We start from the raw sequence: 14,120 nt of genomic DNA on the forward strand, positions 1-14,120 counted from the left end.
TCTTGAGGGTCCTCCTGATGGGGTCATGAGTCAATGTACCAAGTTTGGTTTTGATACATGCAAGGGTTGCTGAGATATGAGCTCTGTGATTGGCTTTCTCTTCCCGCCGTTCAGTCAGCCACACCCAGACACACCTACACACACCTATTTTCCATTAACATATTTAGGCAGGCTCCTCAGGTAGAAACGTTATACAAGATGTTCTAAACATTCTTACACTTAATTCATTGTACTCCTTGTACTGAGACTATAAAAATGATACCAAACATGAATACATTTACAGTTAATAACAGAAACATATAATTCAGCTAAAGTTTTAACCCAGGGTCTTTGTCTACCCAAAGATAGCACAAAGGAGCACGTGGAACAGATGGTAGAGGCAAAAGGTGCCCAGTGGGGAGCATTTCACACCTACATCTGCATTGAATAGATCAAAGCAAGAAAGACAGAATACACTTTCAATATAAATGGAGCTAAGCCTCCATCTAGGTCTTGGAGCAAGAAAAGGTCATACAAATAATTTCCATCAGGTGCTAAAGGGAGTGAGTGTCATGGTGAAGGTGCAAACAGTAGTCCAACCATAGTCCTTAGTTATGTGTGCCTGGCAAGGTGCTCAAGAGAGTGAGTGTCATGGTGAAGGTGCAAAAAGTAGTCCAACATTAGTCCAACAGTGCAAGAGTAAGGTCTAGAGACCAGCATAAACTAGATGTACCGCATAGCGGTACAAAATATGACCGCCGCTCAGTCCTGTACATCCGTTCCGCGAAAATAAATCACACTTCAATTTGTCTCCATATTTTACTCCATCTCCCACTCTTGAAACTTTTGTGTATGCTTGTTTGGCATGCCTGAGTGTGTGTGTGCGGCTGCACAGAAAGTAGCCTACTGGTGCTGAAAAGGTGAATAGATTGTAGAATAGCCAAAGAAGATGTAGCATTGTTATAAAACCTTTAAAATCTCTAAACAATCACAAGTAGGGCAGTTCATCACAGTTCATCCATTGCAACTGGATTGATGAAAGGTCACTTACACTGTAGGCTACATTGTATTTGGGAAAAGCAAAAGGTATCAGCATAATGTTATTTATTTATTTATTTATTTATTTTTTATGTATTTATAAACAAAAATATCTCTGTCAGTTCTATGCCGTTTTCAACAGCTATCAAAAACAAAGGTCATTTTTGGATGGATGGATTTTTTGTGAATGTTTCTTCTTCTACATAAGATTTTAGTCATCTTTAGTTCATGTAATACTTTATTGTCAATGCACAAATTAAGTAACAGTAGTCTGAAACGTTATTGGTTCACCCAGCCTAGTCCATAGGCACCCGATATTGTTTAATTTTCCGATTGAGATATACACGCTCTGGCTATTCTAAATGCAAAAATGCATCAGGGAGTTATGACAAAACGGTAACTAACAAACTAGATCCTAATAGAATTTTAAGATTATAAGGTAGGCATATTTACAACATAAATTGTCAATAGGCTATGCTGGCGACACAAATAAAATCTCCTTTGGAAACCAATGGCTTACGCCTTACAGTATCAAGCGCTTAAACTGCCATATCGTGGCGAAAAGTTGTAATAACATCCACGCAGCTCCATGAGTCAAGGAAAGCGCGAATGAAGTAGCCACTTCTAAATGGGACCCACTACACAGTAGCTTGGTGTGTTGCTAAAGCAGCCATAATGAAATGAAGGTGTCATTGTTTGGATACTTCACACACACTTGCTTTTTAATTTCACAGACTACAACTACCAAGCTGGAATCAAAGCACATCGATTCCCCTCTCACACCCTGCACGCACTTAAAACAAAATAAACAGGCGTCTCAGTCTCACGCATGTATAGGCAAAACTGTATCAGACCGGTGTAACGTTGGTAAATCTTCCATTGCACAGAATGATTTTGTAGCACGTGCAATAAATGACAGTCGAAAGATACAAACAGTGCTGCTATCAATTTTGGTATAACCGCATTTATAGTTTTCTACAAATGCAATCAATCAAATGGGCCTCCATCACTCAACCAACGCTAACGGTAACATTACCTAGGTCCTTATTGATATTACAAGATTAACGTACCTGCAGTAAAAACCAAGCATGTCCGATAAACATCCTCAGATTTATTTCGGCTTCAAGAAGAAATGGGAATCACACTTCATGTGAACATCGTCCTGTCCTTATTAGATGTTCGCTGCGGTAAATTACAGTCCTTGTAGGAAGCGTCCATTGTTTTTCCAACCCACTTTTAACTTCCAACAAAATTACGTCTCACTGCAACGATGCGCCATCTAGTGGACAAACGACTACTTATCGCCAATACTGAAAATGCAGCCATGATGATGATGATGAATATTTATTTTGGCTTTCTTTTAATCCTACTGAATTTGTAATTATGTATCGGCCGTTCTAATACCGATAGTATGTGGGTGCCTGTGTGTGTGCATGTGTATATGTGTGCACCGCCATTTACAGGCCAATGAGTGTACAGTCACTAAATGTACACATAACCTAATTTTTTTAAACCCCCCCATGGATGAAATTCTTCGAAACTTGGTGGTCCCCGGGGACGAAATGAAATTTTTCCCTACAGTTCTCAAGATATTCACAGAGAACTGTGTCTGCCCTACTCTCCTTTCGGGGGGTCCAGTCCAGCGGGGGGGCTACAGATCAAAACGAAAAATGACGGTTCCATGCTATCCATGTGGGGGTACATGCCCACCAAGTTTTGTGTACCCCGGTCTTTCAGTGTCCCGGGAATCCTTGTTGGTGTACGTCACTAAATGTACACATAAATTATTTTATTGTAAGGCCCCCCATGAACGAAAATACACAAAACTTGGCATGCATTCGGAGGGTGTCATAATGATCCTACACTTTTAATTTCGTGCAGTTTTGACCTTGTCAGCCAGAGATATTGTGATGAAAACACCTAATTTTTTGCTTTTTAATTTTTAACTAGGTGGCGCTATACATGAAATAAGTGGTAATGGGATGGGTTGACATGCCCCCTTAAGACCAACATACATAAAAAAGGTGGACCTCCTAGGCCCTACGGTTCTCGAGATATTCACAGAAAACTGTCTCCGGCCACCTACAGGCCTGTTGGTGTATAGTAACATAAATTAATTTATTGTGTGGCCCCCCATGAACGGAATTCCACAAAACTTGGCGTGCATACAGAGGGTGTCATAATGATCCTACACTTCCAATTTTGTACAGTTTTGACTATGTTAGGTTACAGATACCTTCAATTACAACACCTCATTTTTACTTTTTTGTGTTTAACTAGGTGGCGCTATACATGAAATGAGTGGTTATGGAATGGGTTGACATGGCCCCTTGAGATCAACATACAAAAAAAAATGGTCCTCCTAAACCCTACGGTTTTCGAGATATTCACAGAAAACTGTCTGCCCTACCCTCCTTTCAGGGGTCCAGTCCAGCAGGGGGCTACAGATCAAAATGAAAAACGATGGTTCCATGCTATCCATGTGGGGTTACATGCCCACCAAGTTTCGTGTACCCCGGTCTTTCAGTGTCCCGGGAATCATTGATGGAAATTTGGGCATGCGAAAAAGAAAAAAGAAAAGAAAAAAAAGAAAAAAAAATCTGACTAAACCTATATGACCGCCGCTTCGCTGCGCGGTGGTCATAATAATATAGACAAATAGGAGAGTAAAGTGTAATGTAGACAAGGTAAAATAAAAAACTATTTCAGTGCAAGAACAGGTTGAGGTAATAGGGTTATAGCCATTCATTCATTCAGTATTGTATCAGAAGCCTGACCGCAGCCACTGATCATGTGTGCTAATATAGCATGAAAAACAGTGTAGCAGTAAAACAGTAGTGAAAACATTAGGCTGTGTACAATAGTAGAACAGTAGTAAAACAGTAGTAAGCAGTAGTGGGCAGTCAGCACTCAAAAAACATGGACATGTAGAGGGTGGAGAGGCAGACAGACTTCTCTGCTTAGTCTATCTCTCCTCTTCCCTTTAGTGAGGCATCGAACAGTTCAATGGCCCTAGGAACAAATGACTTCCTCAGCCTGGCAGTGCATGGCAGTGAGCAAAGTCTCCAGCTGATCAAGCTCTTTTGGTTTTTGAATACCTACTCTGACTACGCCACCCCCTAAACCCAGGCGGGAGAAACCAAGCTCTCTAACGTGGCTGGTTCTCGGCCTTCCCCACAAAGGAACAGTTAACAAAAGGAACAGTTAACAAAAGGCATATACGAAATGCTCAAATTTATTACAAATAGTATAAATACAATCCAGAATGTAAGTTGTGTATAAATAAGAAAGACTGCATGGGATAACTGGCTGAGACTCCTCAGGCTAATAAGGTCGGGTCAGCACACACAGCTCCAGTCTTGGAGAGGGGTCCTGGTGAGAGGGAGAGAGAGAGACAGCAAACCCAGCACCACAAAAGAATGCAACACGGCAAGCACTGCAAACACAAGAAGCAAATACCACTACAGGATACCACTACAAAATACCACACCGTGTTGTTTACCAGTACACACAGTATATCCCTCTCCATGTGGCACCCAACCCGAAAGGAGCAGTACCGAGTTGCGGATCCGGCCTTGTACAGAGGCAGCCTATATGATAGGACAAAAGAGGAACAGCCAGCTCCCAGCACAAGAGCTGTAAGCGTGCGAGCTTAAGCAAGTGATGTTAGTCCCAGCAGTTACAGAGAGACAATGCAAACAAACAAAAAGACAAACAAAATGAAAGCAAACAAACAAACCCAAGAACTAACAGTAAAACAGTGGCTGGCCTGGTCCCTTTTAAAAGAAATGTTACATATTAGTTACCATGTACATTCCACAGCACAATTACACAATGGACATATGTTGTAAATATAAGCCTACTTTGCAAGAGCGTTCACTACTCTCCACAGCACAGTGACACAGAAAGAAAGAAACGTTCAAGTGCTACAGATTTAAAGAAACATAGTTAATTGATTTATAAATACCAATGTAAACAAACAATTAAGATCATAAATATAAAACCAGAGCATCAGTGTCTGTAGCCCAGCACTCATAAATCTTAAAATCAGGCAGTGTCCTCCATGAAGAGTGAAACACATGGTTCTAGCATTCACCCTGATAAATTAAAACAAGTCATGAGAAGAGTTCTACAAACACACACACACACACACACACACACACACACACACACACACACACACACACACACACACACACACACACACACACACACACACACACAGCATGGAACATCATATTCATTACCTGCATGACAGGGGACCTTAACAGTCACAAAGAGCAAGTGGTGGCAGCAGCAAGAGAATGTGAGCTCTCAACAAACCAAACTTTATAACTTCCTAGTTAGTCATGTGACCTGCCCCATGTGACCACGCTTGCAGTCACACAAGCCACACTGGTTGCCAGTGCAGGTGGGCACATAAAAATAGAAATCCCCACATCCCCACACTACTGACAAAGATTTAATTAATGCAGGAATGCGCTACTGAATGGGAAAAGGTGACATGGCATGACGAAGGTGCTAAACAAGGACCCGATGGGATCTAGAGGAAGCATAATGGTCTCACAATAGCCCCAGATCGGTTGCTTGCCCTCCTCATGGACTGTAAGTGGCGCATGATCATCTGATCATTGCGCAAGGGGGGGAGACAAAGCAGCAAAATACAAGAAATCAGAAATTATGTTAAACAACTGTCTCATATTCACCAAGAATTCTTTAGTGAAAAGAAAAACAATGAAGAGTGGTTGGACAGGATGACCACAGACGGACCAATTTAGCATGGAGATTTGGTGTACCTGCGAATGTTTTAAAGGCCATCCCAACAGCGGTGCTGATGCAGAAGAACCAGAGGTCTGACCTCTTTTTATAGCCACTGTATGCACACTATATTTTATCTGAATATTTTAAATAAAATACATTATTTCATATAAAGAAACAGACTCCTTTTTTTCAATACCTCCCAAGCCATATGACCTAGTGACTCCAAACCAATGCAGAATAGTTATCCTATATGGGACTCATCAGACACACCTCTTTCAATGTGTCAACGCGCTAATACATCAAGTTCAGTTCAAGTTCAGCTGGAAACACAGAATGCTAAGCTAGTCAGTTCTGCTATCAATTTGATGTGAGGTTATGTTGCGCCAGACGTGAACGACTTGTTTGCGTTTATGATGCCATATTTTCACTGTGTTATGTAGGCCTAGTCTATCATAAAGTGTTTTCTTTAAAATATTCATATAAAATACAGTGTGCATACAGTGACTATAAAAAGAGGTGTGTCTGATGAGTCCCATATAGGATAACTATTCTGCATTGGTTTGGAGTCACTAGGTCATATGGCTTGGGAGGTATTGAAAAAAGGAGTCTGTTCCTTATATGAAATAATGTATTTTCTTTAAAAAAAATCATATAAAATACAGTGTGCATACAGTCGCTATAAAAAGAGGTGTGTCTGATGAGTCCCATATAGTATAACTATTCTGCATTGGGTTGGAGTCCCTAGGTCACATGACTTGGGAGGTATTGAAAAAAAGGAGACCATTCCTTATGGGAAATAATGTATTTTCTTTGAAATATTCATATAAAATACAGTGTGCATACAGTGACTATAAAAAGAGGTGTGTCTGATGAGTCCCATATAGGATAACTATTCTGCATTGGTTTGGAGTCACTAGGTCACATGATGTCAAAGCTATTGACAAAAAAGACTATGAAGGTAATTCAGAAGGTACTTTATAGACGGTCCCTAAGTAGGTCGGCTGGGAGCAAGTAGACAGGTCATCTGTTTGTATGTTGTCTGCAAACACGGGGTGAAACCGGCCGCATTAAAAAAAATTGAATATCTGTCGAATATCCGAATATCAAATATCAAACTAACTTCACCTTGGTGAAGCACCCACCATGGTAACTCTATATTCAGATGTGCTGGTTATCAATGGGTTTGTGATTAACGCTCTACAGGTGAAAAATGGAGGAAATTAATGTGATTATTGTCTTTAAACCTGATATAGATTAGCTTGCTAGATGGCGAGTTTTATGGCGTTATGAACTGAACCGTGGGCTGAATATGACATGAAGTAGGCTAGTGTCCACGACTCGTGAACGAGGGGATTTCAGTTATGAATTTCAGGGGAAGCAGTAGGAGCAAAACCTAGACTATTATAAGTTATTGGTGTTACTGGTGCGTAGCTCTTGTGTCCCTTGCCAGCCCAGTCCTGTGCCACTATCACTGTTCCAAACGGGACAGTGGCACAAGCAGTAGGCGAGTGTGGCACGAGCGTGGTCGTGGGACAGTATAGCGTCTGTATAGTAGCCTAGGAGGTTTTGCTCCAACTGATCGGTTTCAGTTCATTTAGTTTTCAGTAATTTTACATTTCGTGTTGGTGTTCTTGGTGTAATAATTTTGATTGCTTTATCTGCCAAGTAATTTGTCAAATAGCGAAGTTTGCATGGAAGAGACTGACGTGACAAGAGGGCATTGCCTTTCATTAGGTCAGTGATTTTTGTAACTAGGACAAATGTATTTTTTTGGATAACTGAAAAGTGTAGTCAGGTTAATAGGGCATAGATCACTCTGCAAGTAATCCCCAACAAAATCATTCTTCATGTTATTGTTATAGTTGTGTGGACTTGTGGCACCCCCAACCACCCTTGCAAATGGTTGGCTGTGTATGGGTATATAAAACTCTTGCTGGAGATGGCCTCTTGCTTAGGTTTCTGCTATTTCCTTAATGTGTTGTCCCAAGTATACACTGAGTGTTACCTGCTTTGTTCTCTCCCTCCATTCTCCACTGTGCCTGTTCTGCTTATCCAGGACCAAGGATGCAGAGGACAAGAAGGGTGTGCGATATATATGACTGGAATGTTCAGATAAGATAATTTTTTATGTTTGAGGTCCACACGATGGGGCCCTTACACAAATGGAGTTGTGTTGATCCAGCATCTTCCACACCTCCCAGAACACTCCTGACTCCAGCCAAATGTCGCATCTTCCTTGCATGTCCCTCTTATAGGTGTACAGAGTACACAGAGGGCTACCCATCCCTTCCACATTGTGTCTTTTGTGTAGTTCACACACAATTGTTGTTCAAACTTTGGAAACTGAAATCTTTTTATTTTTTGGAAACCTAAATGAGTGTCAGACCTCCTTTTTATGTTGCAGTGTCACCATACCTTCCTCCCAGTCTTTTTTGCATTTGTTCCTGTTCTTGTTTTAAACACATATTGAAAACTTAAAAATTCTATTGAAAACCTAACATCAGTCATCCTTTTCATGCTCTAGTCTCACCAGCCAGCTGAAATATAAGTTATAAGTACTGTATTTTATTGAAATAGTTGATTACAATGGCAACAATACCTCAAGCAGCATCACACTGAGCACAGGGGCCCCCCAAGGCTGCGTGCTCAGTCCGCTGCTCTTCACCCTGCTGACGCATGACTGCACTGCAACCTACAGCAACAACCACATAGTGAAATTTGCTGACGACACAACTCTGGTGGGTCTCATCACTAAGGGCGACGAGACTCAATACAGGTTGGAGGTCGACCATCTGACCACGTGGTGCAGGGACAACAACCTCCTGCTGAACGTCAGCAAGACCAAAGAGATTGTTGTTGACTTCCGGAGAGGTCACACCCAACACCTGCCACTGACCATCGACGGTGCTGTGGTGGTGAGAGCGAGCAGCACCAAATTCCTGGGGGTGCACATCAGTGAAGACCTCTCCTGGACCACCAACACTGCATCACTGGCGAAGAGAGCTCAGCGCCGCCTGTACTTCCTGCGGAAACTCAGGCGAGCAAGTGCTCCACCAGCCATCATGACCACATTCTACCGAGGCACCATTGAGAGCATCCTCTCCAGCTGTATCGCTGTGTGGGGCGGAAGCTGCACTGAATACAACAGGAAAGCCCTGCAGCGCATAGTGAACACAGCTGGAAGGATTATTGGTGCTTCTCTCCCCTCCCTGAAGGACATTTACACCACCCACCTCACCCGCAAGGCGACCAAAATTGTGAGTGATGCAAGTCACCCCGCTCACAATCTGTTTGATCTACTGCCCTCTGGGAAGAGGTACAGAAGCCTGCGCTCCCGCACTACCAGACTCACCAACAGCTTCATACACCAAGCTGTAAGGATGCTGAACTCTCTCCCTCCTCTCCCCCCTCCACCCTCAGCTACATAACATCCTGGACATTGGACCCAAAATGGCCGCCTGCACTACTCCACTTGCACACTTGCACACTTGTACACTTTACAACTTGGTGTTGTTGTCCTGAAAACACAACACTTCTGCTGCTCTTACATAACTTGCACCACTATGCCACTTTCTTTCTTAGGTCAAACAGAACTACCCAAGCCTTTTATTGGCCTGACTTTGCACTAGTATTTTATTGACTGTCTATGCACAATTTCAACCAAATTTTGCTGCTCTTATTTTTTCATTATTATATGTGCCCTCTTATTTACTTATTTACTTACTTTTTTGTTTACTTGAATGTTATGTTTGTCTGTGGACCTAAATTGGTAAAATATGTCTAGTCTTCACCGTGGGATAGTGAGAAACGTAATTTCGATCTCTTTGTATGTCTGGAACATGTGAAGAAATTGAAAATAAAGCTGACTTTGACTTTGACTTGAATTGTTGTTATTGATTCTTATTTAGCCTATGTGTTTGACATGTTTATGGCTTAGTCTTAAAATGTTGCCAAGGCTGTGTGGTGGCCACCTTTATGCTATTTCTCTAAAATAACTGAACAGATTTAATGCATTGATCAAACTTTTAAAATTTAAGCTGTTAGGCTACCGAATGCCATTCATATATTTGATAGACGTTTATTGCTAGTCTTACAATGATCAAAGTTGTGTGGTAGATTTTTTGGGGGGGGCACCTTCATCTTCATCTCACCAAACGAACTGAAAAGGACACTGGATCTAATGTCCACACACAAAAAGGATACAAAATGCATAGCCTCCGTTTTGACAATGTAAGTAAAGTATATGTAGCGTGATACAGGCAAATGTAGGAATCCAATAACGGCTCATGTCCAGCAAGGAAACAAACGTTCAATGTTAGAACTACCAAAGAACATATTTTAGATTGATGTTGCAAACTAATTATACTCGCAATATATAATTTACACTATAATGTAAGCATACTAACACGTAGCCTAATAACACTCGTTTTTGGTTTGTTGTAATGTTTCCCGTTCAATAACGCACTCGCTGCTGTCTATCCCATTGAAATAACACGACACGCAAAGAGCTGTTTGGAACTGTTGAAGTGTACGTGCGACTTCAAAGAGTGTCGCAACTCTCTTTTTTTATGGTTCTGGTATAGTTACTTTAATTAGCCTACTGCCAGCCATCAATTAAATGCCTGATGGCACTCCATTTGAGCAGCACAGGTGATCATGATTAGTCATTACATTAGAGTGATTTCATAGGCTCACACTCTGTTAAAAAGTGGCCAGGCATGAACAGGAGTCAGGCAAGCTGCAGGTGTCCCCATAAACCCCAAAGAAGCAGAATGACGATGGATGGCATGTTGTTGATTGTAGGCTATATTCTTAGTCTTGGTAAGTTGGCACAATGAAAGCTTTATGACTGTTGAAATAGCCTACCTTTCCTGACTATCTGTGTTTTTCAGTCAGTGGTGCAACTCTGTATCAATTTCCAACGTAAAACAGATTATTTCAGTTAAGACACAAGAATAATAATACAATTCTAAATGTACCATTTTGGTATTACACAAATTGAGCTCTCTGATCCACATTCTATCTGTTTGCCCAATGGCTGTGATTATGCTTACTGTGCAGTTATGATAACTGGTCTTTTGTCATCTTCAGTGTCTTAGCTGATTTATAAACCATCAGACATTTTTGTTCTCAACCTTTTGTTCACTAACTGGTTTACTGGTACTTTTGAGCATATTTCCTTTAAAGTCAACAATTATTTTGTAGGTGTGAACACCATATCCACACACCCTCATCCTACGTCTTCTGTGCGAACCAAAATAGGTAACCCCTCCCCCCCCCCACTGTTTGATCCTGTGAATTTTTATAATGAAGCATGTGTTCTATGAGATTATCAAGAAACTCTGGAAAATCCCTCTGACAATGTAGTCTACTCATGAAGTGAGGCACGTACAATGTTTACAGTGACATGGCCTGTTTTGTACAGTCTCTTGCTCATTCACTCTCCCTCTTATCTCTGTGTAGTCTCGTCTAACCCTTGTGATCAAATCCACTGCACAAAAGATGAGGTATGTGGGAAAGTATATGGAATCTATGGCTGCTTGTGCGAGAAGAGCCATCACCAACCTATCCCAGAGTCATTTGGTAAGCCCTAATCAGATCTGTGCTGATTAGTTTTATGGATGTTAGCATGATCCAATACATGTACAACATCTGTCCTTCTCTCAGGATTAGTTGCCACATGCCACCATAGCTCCTGCTGGATTTCACTATCCCACTGCCTCCTTTTTGAGGCTGGCTTTCCTGCTCAAGTTCTACACCTCAACGATCCGGGCTGCACAGGCACAGTCCTAGATGGACAGGTGAAGTTCCATTTCAACAATGACAACCAGAAATGTGGAACTGTTCTAAGGGTGAGGAGCAAAAACAGTTTGATCAACCTCTACATCTACCAAAACCTCTAAAAACCTTTAGTAAATAGATTGGCAGATGTACATAGAGCCCTTCAATGTTTGTGAACATACAGAGCCTAGGTTGGGTGCGTGCACAGCATGTGGTCAGAAAAATAGTGCCTCTAATGTAACAGGTCAGTTGGTCCGCCGCTCACCGGCCTCGAACCTGCCACCTCAACACACACTGGCATGGGAGTCGAACACTCGAACCACTGAGCTAAAAGCCCAGGCTTCCAACTCGGTGGTTAGAAGCGTTCTTAAGGTTAGGGGTGTGAGACCGGCGGCCTGTTGAGCTGTCAGGGTATGCACTGTCATAGTCTTCCCAGGACCGCAAACCATACTGTAATAAATTAGTCTTGGCTAATGGCAATTGCCTGCCTGGCATATACGGCTATCTGTTTGACAAGCCATATATATATATATATAATCAAAGTAGTGCAAGTAGGCATTTTCTTCCCTAAGGCAACCACACACACACTTCAATGGGATGGATAGATTTCTAACCGATATGCACACATATTTTTCTTGTGATGTGAACCGTGGAGGGGACATTTAGCTAAATAAACAAACATGCCTTAATGTTAGTGAACCTTTTCTCATAGATGTGGAGTGGTGTCCTTTGCTGTGTCTGAAGTAAAAGCAACAGTGACAGAACAGTAACCCCAAAAAGTATCCCTGTTCCGGTTATGCTGATTATGAATTTCTTTTCCAGGCCAATAAAACCCACTTCATCTACAAGAATTCTATTCAGGGGACATCTGACTCTGCAGAAGGTCATATTATTAGCAGACAGAGACAACTGAGTCTGAATTTTGTCTGTGAATATCCTATACATCAAAATGCTTCCATGGATGTGGCTATTCATGTCTTAAAAAGGTGATTTGCCACATAACAGTTTATGAATGAGTCCACTGTCATTTATAGAGCTAAATGTTCCAAATTGAAGCTTAATTTATTAGAACTTTTGACAAGTTGACTAATAGATTTTAATTAAAAGCCAATGGATGCATAGTTTTCTTTTAGTAACTGTAAAGCATTGCAAAAAGTATAGGTTTGTTTAATCCATATTTATATTAGTGAAAAAGTGCTCTCTAATGCACCTAACATGCCTGCAGTGTTACATATCAGAAGCTGCCTGCAGTACACGGGACATACCAAGTTCAGATAACTCCATATAAGGATGCAGACTTCACACTGCAATTCAGTGGCAATGTGACTGGGGAACCTGAGGAGACTATCTACATAGCCGTGGACGTGGAAGGAGTGGACAGCCGCCAGTTCTCCAGTGTGTTGGACTTCTGTTGGGCCACACCCATCAACGATTCAACCTTCTCCATCAACTGGGACCTCATCGCTTATCAGTTTGTTGACATGAAATAACAGTTGCCACTAACATGTTTTGTCACTGCCCTAAAACGGCAGAGTTTTACTGTTCATGTTCCCGTCTCTGCAAGCTATCTTTTATAATCCCTCATGCTCACCTCTTGCAGGTGTCCCAACCCGGAAGATGGCACGGTGAAGGTGCTGAGAAATGGGGTGTCCACAAGCAGCCGTTTCTCCTTCAGGATGTTCAGCTTCGGTGTGCCCCCCTCTCAGGTGTACCTCCACTGCAGCCTTCACCTCTGCCTTCTGGAGCTAGGCAAAAGCTGCATCCCGGTGAGCTTCAACGCCCCATCTCCTTAAATCTGAAGATCTTTAGACTTTGAAATAGTCTGACGTGAACTTCAGTGCAGAATGATGGTGAATGAGAGTAGTACCACCTCAGGCACTCTAGTTTGTTCATATGTTAGACAAACAACAAATGTGTGCCGTGTTGGACCCAACTACTCAGTCTCTCATTATTAAAAGTCTATAGTGTTTCATTAGATTCCCTCCCCCATGCAACCCTTTTTTTCCTCCCAGAACTGTGACCATGTCCATCAGCCCAAAGGCCGCAGATCTGCAGACGACCAAGACAATATCACTGTTTCTTATGGGCCACTATTCCCTGCTAGGAATACAGGTAAATGGTTACACAACAGGTAGCTGAGGTGTTCAGGCTCCCAGCATAATTAGTTTCTGTTATGTGACCTTTTTCTTTCTCTCTCTCTAGATGTGCTGAATCTCCTGGCTCCACGGCCAAAGAGACGCTCTCCTAAGCTGTAAACATCTGTCATTTCCATACCCTGGCATTATCTGGACTCGTACCTTTTAATAAATACTTTTGAGAAGTAAACTTCTGTACTACTATTGTCACTATCTGCTAATCCATGTGTTCTGTGCTAGAATCTTGGGCCTTTGTCTGAGGATAATCGGGGTCCTCACTCCTCAGTTTGTAGACGTGAGCAATAATATTCCATTTGTGACATGAGTTACATCTAAAATTCAGATGGATGTTTACTTCAGTGAAAGGGTGGGCAATAGGTAGAGGTAGACTAAATGTTTGTTATTGAGAATAATGTAGGTTTTTTT

General features: G+C 41.8%; 1 protein-coding gene across 2 annotated transcripts in view; it reads left to right on the plus strand.

The window, feature by feature from the left end:
* The window catches only part of LOC121679870 (pancreatic secretory granule membrane major glycoprotein GP2-like), a 37,533-nt gene extending 23,649 nt beyond the window's left edge, over positions 1-13,884 (plus strand). Inside the window, exons 1-9 of one of the 2 annotated variants that reach the window (XM_042058925.1) lie at positions 10,469-10,599; positions 10,984-11,040; positions 11,242-11,361; positions 11,446-11,630; positions 12,382-12,545; positions 12,785-13,030; positions 13,160-13,325; positions 13,572-13,671; positions 13,762-13,884. In XM_042058925.1, the coding sequence (XP_041914859.1) occupies positions 10,497-10,599; positions 10,984-11,040; positions 11,242-11,361; positions 11,446-11,630; positions 12,382-12,545; positions 12,785-13,030; positions 13,160-13,325; positions 13,572-13,671; positions 13,762-13,814 (1,194 nt within the window). In that variant the 5' untranslated portion in view covers positions 10,469-10,496 and the 3' untranslated portion in view covers positions 13,815-13,884. Of the gene's footprint in view, positions 1-10,468; positions 10,600-10,983; positions 11,041-11,241; positions 11,362-11,445; positions 11,631-12,381; positions 12,546-12,784; positions 13,031-13,159; positions 13,326-13,571; positions 13,672-13,761 lie in introns of those variants that run through there. The other variant, XM_042058923.1, reaches the window with a different exon arrangement.
* The last annotated feature ends 236 nt before the right edge of the window (positions 13,885-14,120 follow it).

The sequence above is a fragment of the Alosa sapidissima genome, chromosome 13 (genome assembly GCF_018492685.1).
Source record: "Alosa sapidissima isolate fAloSap1 chromosome 13, fAloSap1.pri, whole genome shotgun sequence".
Lineage (NCBI taxonomy): Eukaryota > Metazoa > Chordata > Actinopteri > Clupeiformes > Clupeidae > Alosa > Alosa sapidissima.